The 15,892-nt window shown below is 48.1% G+C and overlaps 1 protein-coding gene across 2 annotated transcripts in view; it reads left to right on the plus strand.

The window, feature by feature from the left end:
* LOC143806444 (catalase-like) overlaps nucleotides 1-15,528 on the plus strand; it is a 72,571-nt gene extending 57,043 nt beyond the window's left edge. The window contains exons 5-13 of one of the 2 annotated variants that reach the window (XM_077286999.1): nucleotides 1,958-2,062; nucleotides 8,110-8,235; nucleotides 8,305-8,496; nucleotides 8,842-8,994; nucleotides 9,469-9,607; nucleotides 9,906-10,036; nucleotides 10,974-11,078; nucleotides 11,331-11,411; nucleotides 13,279-15,528. In XM_077286999.1, coding sequence (XP_077143114.1) covers nucleotides 1,958-2,062; nucleotides 8,110-8,235; nucleotides 8,305-8,496; nucleotides 8,842-8,994; nucleotides 9,469-9,607; nucleotides 9,906-10,036; nucleotides 10,974-11,078; nucleotides 11,331-11,411; nucleotides 13,279-13,329 — 1,083 coding nt within the window. In that variant the 3' untranslated portion in view covers nucleotides 13,330-15,528. The remainder of the gene's footprint in view (nucleotides 1-1,957; nucleotides 2,063-8,109; nucleotides 8,236-8,304; nucleotides 8,497-8,841; nucleotides 8,995-9,468; nucleotides 9,608-9,905; nucleotides 10,037-10,973; nucleotides 11,079-11,330; nucleotides 11,412-13,278) is intronic. The other variant, XM_077286998.1, reaches the window with a different exon arrangement.
* Nucleotides 15,529-15,892: the final 364 nt, after the last annotated feature.

Below are 15,892 nucleotides of genomic sequence, written 5' to 3' on the forward strand. Positions count from 1 at the left end.
AGACTTTCATGTAAGGGAATAAACTAATAATGAGACATGAGATTATCCAGACGCTTCATTCATCCAATACAGTTGTGCTCAAAAGTTTAAATACCCCGGCAGAATTTTTGCTTTCTTGGCATTTTTTCAAAGTATATGAGTGATAACACCAAAACTTTTTATCCACTCATGGTTAGTGGTTGGGTGAAGCCATTTATTGTCAAACTACAGTAGTTTCTCTTTTTAAATCATAATGACAACCGAAAACATCCAAATGACCCTGATCAAAAGGTTACATAGCCTGGTGATTTTGGCCTGATAACATGCACAGAGGTTGATACAAATGGGTTTGAATGGCTACTAAAGGTAACATGCTCACCTGTGACCTGTTTGCTTGTAATCAGCGTGTGTGCAGAAAAGCTGAGTGAGTTTCTGGGATCCAGACAGACTCTTGCATCTTTCATCCAGCCACTGACGTCTCTGGATTGTGAGTCATGTGGAAAGCAAAAGAATTGTCAATGGATCTACAGGAAAAGGTAGTTGAACTGTATAAAACAGGAAAGGGATACAGAAAGATATCCAAGGAATTGATAATGCCAGTCAGCAGCATTCAAACTGTGATTAACAAATGGAAAATCAAGAGCTCTGTAAAAACAAAACCACGGTCCGGAAGACCAACAAAAATGTCGCCCACAACTGCCAGGAAAATTGTTTGGGATGCAAACCCCCCCCCCACAAATAACATCAGCTGAAATACTGTACTCTCTGAAAACTAGCGGTGTGGCTGTTTCAAGATGCACAATAAGGAGGCACTTGAAGAAAAATGGGCTGTATGGTCGAGTTGCCAGAAGAAAGCCATTACTGCGCAAATGCCACAAAGTATCTCGCCTACAATATGCAAAACAGCACAGAGACAAGCCTCAAAACTTCTGGAACAAGGTTATTTGGAGTGATGAGAACGAAATTGAACTTTTTGGCTCCAACCATAAACGTTGCATTTGGAGAGAGGTCAACAAGACCTATGATGAAAGGAACACCATTCCTACTGTAAAGCATGGAGGTGGATCGCTGATGTTTTGGGGATGTGGCAAAGGCACAGGAAACTTGGTCAAAGTTGAAGAAAAGATAAATGCAGCACTTTATCAGCAAATACTGGAGGCAAATTTGCACTCATCATCCTGGAAGCTGCCCATGGGACGTACTTGGATGTTCCAACATGACAACGATCCAAAACACAAGGCCAAGTCGACCTGTCATTGGCTACAGCAAAACAAAGTGAAGGTTCTGGAGTGGCCATCTCAGTCTCCTGACCTCAGTATCATTGAGCCACTCTGGGGAGATCTCAAGCACGCAGTTCATGCTAGACAGCCAGAAATTTACAGAACTGGAAGCTTTTTTGCCAAGAAGAGTGGGAAGCTTTACTATATATATAAAATAAAGAACCTCATCCACAACTACCACAAAAGACTTCAAGCTGTCATTGACGTTAGAGGGGGCAATACACAGTATTAAGAAATGGAGTATGTAAACTTTTGATCATGGTCATTTGGATATTTTGGGGTGTCATTATGATTTAATAAGAGAAAACACAGTAGTTTGACAATAAATGGCTTCACCCAACCACTAACCATGAGTGGAGAAAACGTTTTGATGTTATCATTCATATTCTCAAAAAATGGCTAAGAAAGCAAAAATTCTGCCAGGGTATGTAAACTTTTGAGTACAACTGTATATTGTGGTATCATATGGCATGTAAGGACCTCAACATTGGAGAACATGGCCCATAGCTGGTTGTAGGACATCTTGGATGGGACATTTTGGAGAGGACATCTGAAATCTATGTTTGGATGTTGGTGTGTCCCATACAGATCTGTAGTAAGAGGATCCACAATATGTCATCTTCTCCCACTAGTCATACATGATGCTCATCATGGAGTTTCTTCTGGATTTGTCTCCCTCACAACCTTTTCTCTTGTAGTTTCCATCACTTTCCCATGCTCAGAAGAGGAACCCTCAGACTCATCGTAAAGACCCAAACATGCTGTGGGATTTCTTGAGCCTTCGTCCTGAAACCCTACACGAGGTACCAGACACCATACGTTGCTCATTGTGAGGTTTTCGATTGTCCTCAGCCGCTCACTGGTCTGATCCACTAGAGGGATCACGTGGATGAGGCCACGGTGCAGTCTGATCCCAGCACTTTCTAATAGCGGCTGCTGATTAGTTTAGTGGAAGCCCTGTTGGAAAGACAACCATGTAGAAAATGTAATTATTTGGCATTATGTGGCCACCATGACTGATATGTGGGTGCCATAGCTGGTATTATGTGGGCACTAATTAGTATTATAAAGTCATTATGGCTAGTATTATGTGGGCACCATGTCTGATAATGTATTGGTACCATAGCTGGCATTATGTGGGCACTATAATTAGTATTATGTGGGCAACGTGGCTGGCATTATCTTGGTACCCTGGCTGGTATTATGCGGGCATTATAGCTGATATGTGGGCACTATGACTAGTATTATGAAGGCATTATGGCTAGTATTATGTGGGCATTGTGGCTGTTATTTTCTTGGTCCCATGGCTGGCATTATGTGGGCACTATGGTTGATGTGTGGCTACTATGGCTGGCATTATGTGGGTACCATGGAAGGCATTATATGGGCACTATGATTAATATTATACAGGCATTATGGCTAGTATTATGTGGGCACCGTGGCTGGCATTATGTAGCACATTATTATATAGCCCATATACCATCTTTTATGACCAGTGCCTGGGTTTCTATACTGTACATGCCCTCCGATACCAGTAGATGGTTAATGACCCTACATCCTGTCTACACGTAGGTCACCCACCTGGCTGGTATCATGTGGTCTCCATGGATAGCATTACAATGGCACTATAATTAGTATTATGGGGGCACCATGGCTGATATTGTCTTGGCACCATGGCTGGCATTATGTGTGCACTTTAATTATTATTATGTGGGCAACGTGGCTGGTATGTGGGCACTATGGCTGATGTGCGGGTGCCATGGCTGGCATTATGTGGGCTCTATGACTAGTATTATGTGGGCAGTGTGTCTGGTATTGTCTTGGTACCATGGCTGGGCATTATGCGGGCACTATGGCTGATGTGTGGGTCCAATGGCTGGCATTATGTGGACACTATGGCTGATGTGTGGGTGCCATGGCTGGCATTATGTGGGCACTATGGCTGATGTGTGGGTGCCATGGCTGGCATTATGTGGGCACTATGGCTGATGTGTGGGTGCCATGACTGGCATTATGTGAGTACCGTGGCTGATGTGTGGGTCCCATGGCTGGCATTATCTGGGCACCATGGCTGATGTGCGGATTCCATGGCTGGCATTATGTGGGCACTATGGCTGATGTGTGGGTCCCATGCCTGGCATTATGTGGGCACTGACTGATGTGTCAGTTCCATGGCTGGCATTATGTGGGCACTATAGCTGATGTGTAGGTCCCATGGCTGGCATTATGTGGGCACTATGGCTGATGTGTGTGTCCCATGGCTGCCATTATGTGGGCACTATGGCTGATGTGCGGGTCCCATGGCTGGCATTTATGAGGGCATTATGGCTGATGTATGAGTCCCATGCCTGCCATTATGTGGGCACTATGGCTGATGTGCGGGTCCCATACCTGCCATTATGTGGGCACTAAAGCTAATGTGTGGGTCCCATGGCTGGCATTATGCGGGCACTATGGCTGATGTGTGGGTCTCATGGCTGGCATTATGTGGGCACTACGGCTGATGTGTGGGTCCCATGGCTGGCATTATGTAGGCACTATGGCTGATGTGTGGGTCCCATGGCTGGCATTATGTGGGCACTATGGCTGATGTGTGGGTGCCATGGCTGGCATTATGTGGGCACTATGGCTGATGTGTGGGTGCCATGGCTGGCAATATGTGAGTACCGTGGCTGATGTGTGGGTCCCATGGCTGACATTATGTGGGCACCGTGGCTGATGTGCAGATTCCATGGCTGGCATTATGTGGGCACTATGGCTGATGTGTGGGGCCCATGGCTGGCATTATATGGGCACTATGGCTGATGTATGGATGCCATGGCTGGCATTATGTGGGCTCTATGACTAGTATTATGTGGGCAGTGTGGCTGGTATTGTCTTGTACCATGGCTGGCATTATGTGCCACTATGACTGATGTATGGGTCCCATGGCTGGCCTTATGCAGGCAATATGACTGATGTATGGGTCCCATGGCTGGCATTATGCGGGCACTATGGCTGATGTGTGGGTCCAATGGCTGGCATTATGTGGACACTATGGCTGATGTGTGGGTGCCATGGCTGGCATTATGTGGGCACTATGGCTGATGTGTGGGTACCATGGCTGGCATTATGTGGGCACTATGGCTGATGTGTGGGTGCCATGACTGGCATTATGTGAGTACCGTGGCTGATGTGTGGGTCCCATGGCTGGCATTATCTGGGCACCATGGCTGATGTGCGGATTCCATGGCTGGCATTATGTGGGCACTATGGCTGATGTGTGGGTCCCATGCCTGGCATTATGTGGGCACTGACTGATGTGTCAGTTCCATGGCTGGCATTATGTGGGCACTATAGCTGATGTGTAGGTCCCATGGCTGGCATTATGTGGGCACTATGGCTGATGTGCGGGTCCCATGGCTGGCATTTATGAGGGCATTATGGCTGATGTATGAGTCCCATGCCTGCCATTATGTGGGCACTATGGCTGATGTGCGGGTCCCATACCTGCCATTATGTGGGCACTAAAGCTAATGTGTGGGTCCCATGGCTGGCATTATACAGGCACTATGGCTGATGTGTGGGTCTCATGGCTGGCATTATGTGGGCACTACGGCTGATGTGTGGGTCCCATGGCTGGCATTATGTAGGCACTATGGCTGATGTGTGGGTCCCATGGCTGGCATTATGTGGGCACTATGGCTGATATGTGGGTTCCATGGCTGGCATTATGTGGGCACTATGGCTGATGTGTGGGTCCCATGGCTGGCATTATGTGGGCACTATGGCTGATGTGTGGGTCCCATGACTGGCATTATGCGGGCACTATGGCAGATGTGAGGGTCCCATAGCTGGCATTATGTGGGCACCATGGTTGATGTGTGGGTCCCATGCCTGCCATTATGTGGGCACTATGGCTGATGTGTGAGTCCCATGCCTGCCATTACGTGGGCACTATGGCGGCTGATGTGCGAGTCCCATACCTGCCATTATTTGGGCACTATCGCTAATGTGTGGGTCCCATGGCTGGCATTATGCAGGCACTATGGCTGATGTGTGGGTCTCATGGCTGGCATTTTGTGGGCACTGTGGCTGATGTGTGGGTCCCATGGCTGGCATTATTTGGGCACTATGGCTGATGTGTGGGTCCCATGACTGGCATTATGCAGGCACTATGGCTGATGTGAGGGTCCCATAGCTGGTATTATGTGGGCACCATGGTTGATGTGTGGGTCCCATTCCTGCCATTATGTGGGCACTATGGCTGATGTGAGGGTCCCATAGCTTGCATTATGTGGGCACTGTGGCTGATGTGTGGGTCCCATGCCTGCCATTATGTGGGCACTATGGCTGATGTGCGGGTCCCATGGCTGGCATTATGCGGGCACTATGGCTGATGTGTGGGTCCCATGGCTGGCATTATGTGGGCACTATGGCTGATGTGTGGGTCCCATGGCTGGCATTATGTGGGCACTATGGCTGATCTGTGGGTTCCATGGCTGGCATTATGTGGGCACTATGGCTGATGTGTGGGTTCCATGGCTGGCATTATGTGGGCACTATGGCTGATGTGTGGGTCCCATGGCTGGCATTATGTAAGCACTATGGCTGATGCGTGGATCCCATGGCTGGCATTATGCGGGCACTATGGCTGATGTGTGGATCCCATTGCTGGCATTATGTGGGTACTATGGCTGATGTGTGGGTCCTTTGGTTGGCATTATGTAGGCACTATGGCTGATGTGTGGGTCCCATGGCTGGCATTATGTGGGCACTATGGCTGATGTGTGGGTTCCATGCCTGCCATTATGTGGGCACTATAGCTGATGTGCGGGTCCCATGGCTGGCATTATGTGGGTACTATGGCTGATGTGTGGGTCCTTTGGTTGGCATTATGTAGGCACTATGGCTGATGTGTGGGTCCCATGGCTGGCATTATGCAGGCACTATGGCTGATGTGTGTGTCCCATGGCTGCCATTATGTGGGCACTATGGCTGATGTGCGGGTCCCATGGCTGGCATTACGTGGGCACTAGGGCTGATGTGTGGGTTCCATGGCTGGCATTATGTGGGCACTATGGCTGATGTGTGGGTTCCATGGCTGGCAATATGTGGGCACTATGGCTGATGTGTGGGTCCCATGGCTGGCATTATGTGGGTACTATGGCTGATGTGTGGGTCCCTTGTCTGGCATTATGTGGGCACTATGGCTGATGTGTGGGTCCCATGGCTGGCATTATGTGGGCACTATGGCTGATGTGTGGGTTCCATGGCTGGCAATATGTGGGCACTATGGCTGATGTGTGGGTTCCATGGCTGGCATTATGTGGGCACTATGGCTGATGTGTGGGTTCCATGGCTGGCAATATGTGGGCACTATGGCTGATGTGTGGGTCCCATAGCTGGCATTATGTGGGTACTATGGCTGATGTGTGGGTCCCTTGGCTGGCATTATGTGGGCACTATGGCTAATGTGTGGGTCCCATGGCTGGCATTATGTGGGAACTATGGCTGATGTGTGGGTTCCATGGCTGGCAATATGTGGGCACTATGGCTGATGTGTGGGTCCCATGGCTGGCATTATGGCTGATGTGTGGGTCCCTTGGCTGGCATTATGTAGGCACTATGGCTGATGTGTGGGTCCCATGGCTGGCATTATGTGGGCACTATGGCTGATGTGTGGGTTCCATGGCTGGCATTATGTGGGCACTATGGCTGATGTGCGGGTCCCATGGCTGGCATTATGTGGGTACTATGGCTGATGTGTGGGTCCTTTGGTTGGCATTATGTAGGCACTATGGCTGATGTGTGGGTCCCATGGCTGGCATTATGCAGGCACTATGGCTGATGTGTGTGTCCCATGGCTGCCATTATGTGGGCACTATGGCTGATGTGCGGGTCCCATGGCTGGCATTACGTGGGCACTAGGGCTGATGTGTGGGTTCCATGGCTGGCATTATGTGGGCACTATGGCTGATGTGTGGGTTCCATGGCTGGCAATATGTGGGCACTATGGCTGATGTGTGGGTCCCATGGCTGGCATTATGTGGGTACTATGGCTGATGTGTGGGTCCCTTGTCTGGCATTATGTGGGCACTATGGCTGATGTGTGGGTCCCATGGCTGGCATTATGTGGGCACTATGGCTGATGTGTGGGTTCCATGGCTGGCAATATGTGGGCACTATGGCTGATGTGTGGGTCCCTTGGCTGGCATTATGTGGGCACTATGGCTGATGTGTGGGTCCCATGGCTGGCATTATGTGGGAACTATGGCTGATGTGTGGGTTCCATGGCTGGCAATATGTGGGCACTATGGCTGATGTGTGGGTCCCATGGCTGGCATTATGGCTGATGTGTGGGTCCCTTGGCTGGCATTATGTAGGCAATATGGCTGATGTGTGGGTCCCATGGCTGGCATTATGTGGGCACTATGGCTGATGTGTGGGTCCCTTGGCTGGCATTATGTAGGCACTATGGCTGATGTGTGGATCCCATGGCTGGCATTATGTGGGCACTATGGCTGATGTGTGGGTCCCATGGCTGGCATTATGTGGGCACTATGGCTGATGTGTGGGTCCCATGGCTGGCATTATGTGGGCACTATGGCTGATGTGCGGGTGCCATGACTGGCATTATGCGGGCACTATGGCTGATGTGAGGGTCCCATAGCTGGCATTATGTGGGCACTATGGCTGATGTGAGGGTCCCATAGCTGGCATTATGTGGGCACCATGGCTGGTATTACGTAGCACAATATTAACTAGCCCGTATACCATCTTCTATGACCAGTGCCTGGGTTTCCATATTCTACGTGCCCTCTAATACCAGGAGATGGTTAATGACCCCCCTCATCCTACCTACATGTAGGTCACCCACCTGTTTTCGGACAAGGGCATTCCTGATGGATATCGACACATGGATGGATTTTCGAACCACGCGTTTAAGCTGGTGAACGCCCAGGGGGAGGCCGTGTTTGCGAAATTCCAGTGGACGGTGCGTATCTGAGGCTCGTATCATCCTGATCTGCCAGACTCTTCTTACGACTTCTCGTATTCCCTCCAGTCTAACCAGGGGCTGAAAAATCTGCCCAGAGAGACGGCGAAGGCTCTGGCGGGAAAAAATCCTGACTACGCCAATACTGATCTTCAGGATGCCATAAATAAGGGCAACTTCCCATCCTGGACATTGTGCATCCAAGTCATGACCCCGGAACAAGTCAAGAAGATGCCGTTCAACCCTTTCGATGTCACAAAGGTAAAAAAAGAAGAAGAGTCATTTTTGATAATTCTGTGTATCTTGCCCAATGCACTCCTTATAGGGGTTGTCCACTTTCTGAAATTTTACTTTGGATATATACAGTTCATTGTAAAAAAAACAAAAAAACAAAATAAGCTTTACTCATCCTCCCCGGGTCCGTTGATCTCTCCTCTATATGGAAGAAGTAGGTGAGAAAAGGTTCCGACTACATATGGTTTGTTTGTAGTCTGTTACCATGGCAACACATGTCTCCATAGACGCTATACACACACAGTAATGATAGATTTTTTTTCTTATTTCGGCACTTGGCACAGTTTCTCGCATCACATTTTTTTATTACAGGTCTGGTACGAGGATGAGTTCCCGTTGATACCCATAGGAAAGTTTACATTGAACAGGAATCCAGTCAACTTCTTTGCTGAAGTGGAGCAGATCGCCTTCTCGCCAAGTAACTTGGTGCCAGGAATCGAGCCCAGTCCTGACAAGGTCCTGCATGTAAGACGGCCGGCTGTGTGTGTGTGTATATATAATATGCTAATAGAGGAGAACAGATAGACAATGCCAGGTATAAATCTCAGGAGCCACTTTATCCTGGTGTAAATGCCGCTGTTCTCCTGAATCCGGTGATGTTTTTCTTTTGTTCCTGCTCCTCTCTGTTCCTGAGATATGGCCTCTTTTTTCCCAGTATATAAATCTAGTCTGTTGGCCAAGTGGGTGTGGACTTCAGCGGTATTGTAGGCGTCGTCTAGAGGGCGCACGTCCACTTGGATAAAAAGGATAGATTTATATACAGGTAAGACAAGGCCATATCTTGAGAACAGAGAGGAGCAGGAACGAACGAAAAACATCGCCGGGTTCAGGAGAACAGCGGCATTTACACTAAGTAATAAAAATAAATATTAATCGGTCGTCTTTAAATGAGACCTGCACATGATGTGATCTAATCTCTTTGGATCTATTTTATTCCAGGGGCGCATGTTTGCCTACGGAGATGCTCAGCGTTACCGGCTGGGAGTGAATTTTGCGCAGATTCCAGTAAACTCCCCGATGAGGTCTAGAGCCGCCAATGTACAGCGTGATGGGTTAATGGCAATGGGTGATAATCAAGGTAAGTGTGGCACATCACTAGAATATGTCCTCAGGACCGGTGGTCACTTACCGCTCGCTAGGGGTCCTCGGGATCTGTGGCCGTCAGCCATTAGCAAATTATTGCCTGTCCTGTGGATATACTAGAAAGCTTTGCATGTTCTCTTGGGGTATTAGGAGATAAAAAATGGGGTGCACTGCTTGGGACCCCTCCATGTATCACATAGAATGACCTGTTATTTCATCGAAGATCGTGTGATTACATAATAATTCATCATTTATTCTGATGCCTAAAACTCATGACTTCATTTTCCACTAAGGAAATGCTCCGACCTATTATCCAAACAGTTATGGGGGTCCCCAGGACAGGCGTGAGTACCAGCAGAGCTCATCCAGCGTACATGGGGATGTGGCCAGGTACGACGACTCAGAAGATGATAACGTGTCTCAGGTAATTATTACTCATGGTGCGATGGGAGCGTGCCTGGGGCCACAGGGGGAGGAGCGGGCCTGGGGCCGCAGGGAGGAGTGGGTCTGGGGCAGTCGGGAGGAGCGTGTCTGGGGTGGGGAGAGCGTGCCTGGGGCTGTGGGGAGGAGTGAGCCTGGGACCGTGGGGAGGACCGTGCCTGGGACCGTGGGGGGGAGTGTGCCTGGGACCGTGGGGAGGAGCGGGCCTGGGACCGCGGGGAAGAGCGCACCTGGGACTGTGGGGAGCAGCGCACCTGGGACCGTGGGGAGAAGTGTGCCTGGGGCCACAGGAGGAGCGCACCTGGGACCGCGGAGAGGAGCGCACCTGGGACTGTGGGGAGGAGTGTGCCTGGGGCCACAGGAGAAGCGCACCTGGGACCGCGGGGAAGAGCACACCTGGAACTGCGGGGAGGAGCGCACCTGGGACTGCGGGGAGGAGCGCACCTGGGACCGTGGGGAGGAGTGTGCCTGGGGCCACAAGGAGGAGCGCACCTGGGACCGTAGGGAGGAGCGGGCCTGGGACTGTGGGAAGGAGTAGGCCTGGGGATGCAGGGAGGGGGAGCGGGCCTTTGGCCATAGGGGGAAAATGGGCCTGAGGCCGCAGGGAGGAGTGGGACGAGGGCCGCGGGGGGTGCCAGGTGTACAACTGCAAGGATTACTGGCCATAGGTATGCAGAAAGTACTGGGTGTAGAACTGGGCCTAGGATCGGGGTAGGCCTGCACTAGGCTTAGGACTACGAGTCGTACAGGGTGGGAAGGTCCTGTACAATGTGGGTGATCAGAGGATAATGTGAAGAGGTGGGCTTAGGAAAAGCGGTGTTATTAGGGGTCTTTCTATGATGTGCAGACCAGAGGCTGCCGTTGGTCTCCTACTCCACGATTCTAGCCTCTCGGGTCAGTCCTTCTGGTTTTCTTTGCAGGTGAGAAAATTCTACCTCGATCTGTCACAAGAGGAGCGGCAGAGGCTTTGTGAGAACATCGCAGAGAGCTTGTCTGGAGCCCAACGTTTCATTCAGAAGAGAGCGGTAAGCTACAATTCTTGCACAACAATCAGTGCAAATCTATGCAGGCAGAGCTGCAGTGTAAAGCATGGGGGATAGGGAGAGAAACAGTCTGAAAAAGAAAAAGCAGCCAAGTGGATCACAGCTGTGCCCCTGCCAACCATGGTAGAAAATGGCAGGTGGGCACCGAGTGATGGACGTCTGCTGCAAACATGTAGCTCGGATATTTCTATAGTTGTCCAACCTCAAAGTAGTCACCATATTCTGTATTTCCAGGTAAAGAACTTCTCAGACGTGCACCCGGAGTACGGGAGGAGGGTACTGGTGGAACTGGACAAACTGGGAGCTGACAAGCAGGTAAAGAAGAAAACATGGCGGTCATGTTACATGGTGGTATATAGAGGGGCAGAAAGGTTACATGGTGGTATATAGAGGAGCTGTCAGATTACATGGTGGTATATAGAGGCGGTCAGGTTACATGGTGGTATATAGAGGAGCTGTCAGGGTGGTATATTGAGGCGGTCAGGTTACATGGTGGTATATAGAGGGGCGGTCAGGTTACAGGGTGGTATATAGAGGGGCAGTCAGGTTACATGGTGGTATATAGAGGAGCTGTCAGGCTACAGGGTGGTATATAGAGGCGATCAGGTTACAGGGTGGTATATAAAGGCGGTCAGGTTACAGGGTGGTATATAGAGGGGCAGTCAGGTTACATGGTGGTATATAGAGGGGCAGTCAGGTTACATGGTGGTATATAGAGGCAGTCAGGTTACATGGTGGTATATAGAGGACCTGTCAGGTTACATGGTGGTATATAGAGGGGCAGTCAGGTTACATGGTGGTATATAGAGGAGCTGTCAGATTACATGGTGGTATATAGAGGCGGTCAGGTTACATGGTGGTATATAGAGGGGCAGTCAGGTTACAGGGTGGTATATAGAGGAGCTGTCAGGTTACAGGGTGGTATATAGAGGGGCAGTCAGGTTACATGGTGGTATATAGAGGGGCAGTCAGGGTACATGGTGGTATATAGAGGGGCAGTCAGGTTACATGGTGGTATATAGAGGGGATCAGGTTACAGGGTGGTATATAGAGGCAGGCAGGTTACATGGTGGTATATAGGGGAGCTGTCAGGTTACATGGTGGTATATAGAGGGGCTGTCACGTTACATGGTGGTATATAGAGGCGATCAGGTTACAGGGTGGTATATAAAGGCGGTCAGGTTACATGGCGGTATATAGAGGAGCTGTCAGGTTACATGGTGGTATATAGAGGGGTGTCAGGTTACAGCGTGGTATATAGAGGGGCAGTCAGGTTACATGGTGGTATATAGAGGCAGTCAGGTTACATGGTGGTATATTGAGGACCTGTCAGGTTACATGGTGGTATATAGAGGAGCTGTCAGGTTACATGGTGGTATATAGAGGAGCTGTCAGATTACATGGTGGTATATAGAGGCGGTCAGGTTACATGGTGGTATATAGAGGAGCTGTCAGGTTACAGGGTGGTATATAGAGGCGGTCAGGTTACATGGTGGTATATAGAGGCGATCAGGTTATAGGGTGGTATATAGAGGGGTGGTCAGGTTACATGGTGGTATATAGAGGGGCAGTCAGGTTACATGGTGGTATATAGAGGCGATCAGGTTATAGGGTGGTATATAGAGGCAGTCAGGTTACATGGTATATATAGGCGATCAGGCTATAGGGTGGTATATAGAGGGGCGGTCAGGTTACAGGGTGGTATATATAGAGGTGGTCAGGTTGCATGGTGGTATATAGCGGAGCTGTCAGGTTACAGGGTGGTATATAGAGGAGCTGTCACGTTACAGGGTGGTATATAGAGGAGCTGTCAGGTTACAGGGTGGTATATAGAGGAGCTGTCACGTTACAGGGTGGTATATATAGAGGCGGTCAGGTTGCATGGTGGTATATAGAGGAGCTGTCACGTTGCATGGTGGTATATAGAGGGGATCAGGTTAAAGGGTGGTATATATAGAGGCGGTCAGTTTACAGGGTGGTATATAGAGGCGGTCAGGTTACAGGGTGGTATATAGAGGCGTTCAGGTTACAGGGTGGTATATAGAGGCGGTCAGGTTACAGGGTGGTATACAGAGGCGGTCAGGCTATATGGTGGTATATAGAGGGGCGGTCATTGAGGGTCCCGGCTGCCCCCTTCCTCGCAGTACTACTTATTGCTGTATACCTCTTCTCTTGTCTTTAGGCAGAACAATCCCATCTGACCCCGATACTACAGAAGGTGACTCTGCACTAAGCGCTACCATCCCCCGCCTTGTTACTTACACCCGCAGATATTATCACATGAAAAGTATGGAAGACTGTTTTGTTTTGGCAAGAAAACCTTGACGTGTCCCCCTCCCCACTCTGCACTATAACCTCATCTGGATTTGGAAAAGTTCTGCTAAATCTTCATTTAATAAAAGGAGCCCAACCAATTACAAGCTGGTCCTGTGCCGGACGTCCACGGAACGGGAAATCCTACAGAATGTGAAATCACAGTCTGCCACTAGATGGCGACATCACAGCATTCGATGATTGTCCCAAATCTGATTATCCCAATTCCAAATCTAATTATCCCAAGATCAATTCCATTCACACGATCTATGAATCCAGAGATCACGGAGCCGCAGACATTTCTGGACTCACCACACATTACACAGATCTGGAGGTCTGGAAGTTCTCTGCCAGCATTTAGTAGCCCGAGAGCAGCAGAGAAGAACAGTATGTGGCGAGAGCTTCATTTTTCTCCAGCATTGGTCAATACGGAGCAGTGATCAAATGGTGGTAAAACCCAAGGATTATATATATGGCCCTCACTGAATGATATGTCACCCACTTGCTTCACTGCCCCGGACGCTACGTAGCCTTTAATTAAGCCTTCTACGAGGCAACGAAACAGTGGTCGGACCTTGCCGGATGGCACATGGATCAGTGAGAACCAGTATACAGAACCGCAGAAAGCACCAAATGAAGCAGAATATGGGGTGCGGATACACAAAAGAACAGTGGATGTATAGACAATTTGGAATAGCTGCAAACAAATGATTAATCACAACTAAATGCTTACAGCAGGCAAATGGTTAATGGCAGTCATATACTTGCAGCAGACAGATGGCAATGGCAGTCATATACTTGCAGCAGACAGATGGTTAATGACAGTCATACACTTGCAGCAGACAGATGGTTATTGGCAGTCATATACTTGCAGCAGACAGATGGCAATGGCTCTCATATACTTGCAGCAGACAGATGGTTAATGACAGTCATATACTTGCAGCAGACAGATGGTTATTGGCAGTCATATACTTGCAGCAGACAGATGGCAATGGCTCTCATATACTTGCAGCAGACAGATGGTTAATGGCAGTCATATACTTGCAGCAGACACATGGTTAATGGCAGTCATATACTTGCAGCAAACAGATGGTTAATGGCAGTCATATACTTGCAGCAGACAGATGGTTAATGGCAGTCATATACTTGCAGCAGACAGATGGTTAATGGCAGTCACATACTTGCAGCAGACAGATGGTTAATGGCAGTCACATACTTGCAGCAGACAGATGGTTAATGGCAGTCACATACTTGCAGCAGACAGATGGTTAATGGCAGTCATATACTTGCAGCAGACAGATGGTTAATGGCAGTCATATGTTTGAAGCAGACACGGGATTACTTGGAATGTAATAAAAAAAATTCTGCAGTTTTTGAGTTCAGATTTTATTTTAACATTGTTAACTTTAAAAATCACACATTATGTTTGTTCTACAAATTAGCACTAATATCGTGATGCCAATTTTTTTTTTATACTTTTTATTTTTGGGGAGCCATAATTCTTTTTTTTTTCTGAATGTGGACTTTTTTTATGGAGCTATGATTCTTTTCATTATTTTACAGTGTGATAAAAAAAAAATCAGCAATTCTTCCGTTTTGCATTTTTTTTCTCTGTGTGGAGGTCACTGTAAGGGATACATTTTATGATATTGTATTATTTTGGGCTGTTACTGATGCGTCAATATCAAGTTTATTTTTTTTACTTTTTTTAATAATGGGAAAAGAGGGGTGATATTTTATTAGTCACCTTTGGTGATTTGAATCTGCGATTGCTCATATAATACTTTTATATTACAACCTATTATATAATTAGAAAGCTCAGCCACAGGAGAGTTCAGTATGCCTTCAGGTGCTATGATAACACTATGAACAGCCTTCCCGAGCCTTACACTATGGCTGGTCCAAATAACTAAAGCAATTGTTACCATCCACCTCTTGTGTCTCCCCTTTTCCTCATAGTTTGTAAGCTTGCGAGCAGGGCCCTCATTCCTCCTGGTATCTGTTTTGAACTGTGATTTCTGTTATGCTGTAATGTCTGTTGTCTGTATAAGTCCCCTCTATAAGTTGTAAAGCGCTGCGGAATATGTTGGCGCTATATAAATAAAATTATTATTATTATTATTCCATTGCGTTGGTAAGATTCACCATATTTAACCACTTGAAAGCTGCTTTCACGATAGTGACATCTAAGGGGTTAACCTAGCTAGTGCTATCTATCTATCTATCTATCTATCTATCTATCTATCTATCTATCTATCTATCATCTGTCTATATAATACAGCTGAAAATCTCAGCACATGAAGTATAGCTGTAGTTCTATAAATGACCACCAGATGGCACCACTATTTTAAAACAGAAAACAAAATTAAAAAACACCAAGTGTAAAAAAATAAGGGCTCATTTTTGGGTTTCTTTCTATAGTTTTTAACGTTTTCATAATGTTGGGAAAAAAAATCAGTTGTTGTTGGGTGACTTCAGTTTTG

The sequence above is a fragment of the Ranitomeya variabilis genome, chromosome 2, assembly GCF_051348905.1.
Source record: "Ranitomeya variabilis isolate aRanVar5 chromosome 2, aRanVar5.hap1, whole genome shotgun sequence".
Lineage (NCBI taxonomy): Eukaryota > Metazoa > Chordata > Amphibia > Anura > Dendrobatidae > Ranitomeya > Ranitomeya variabilis.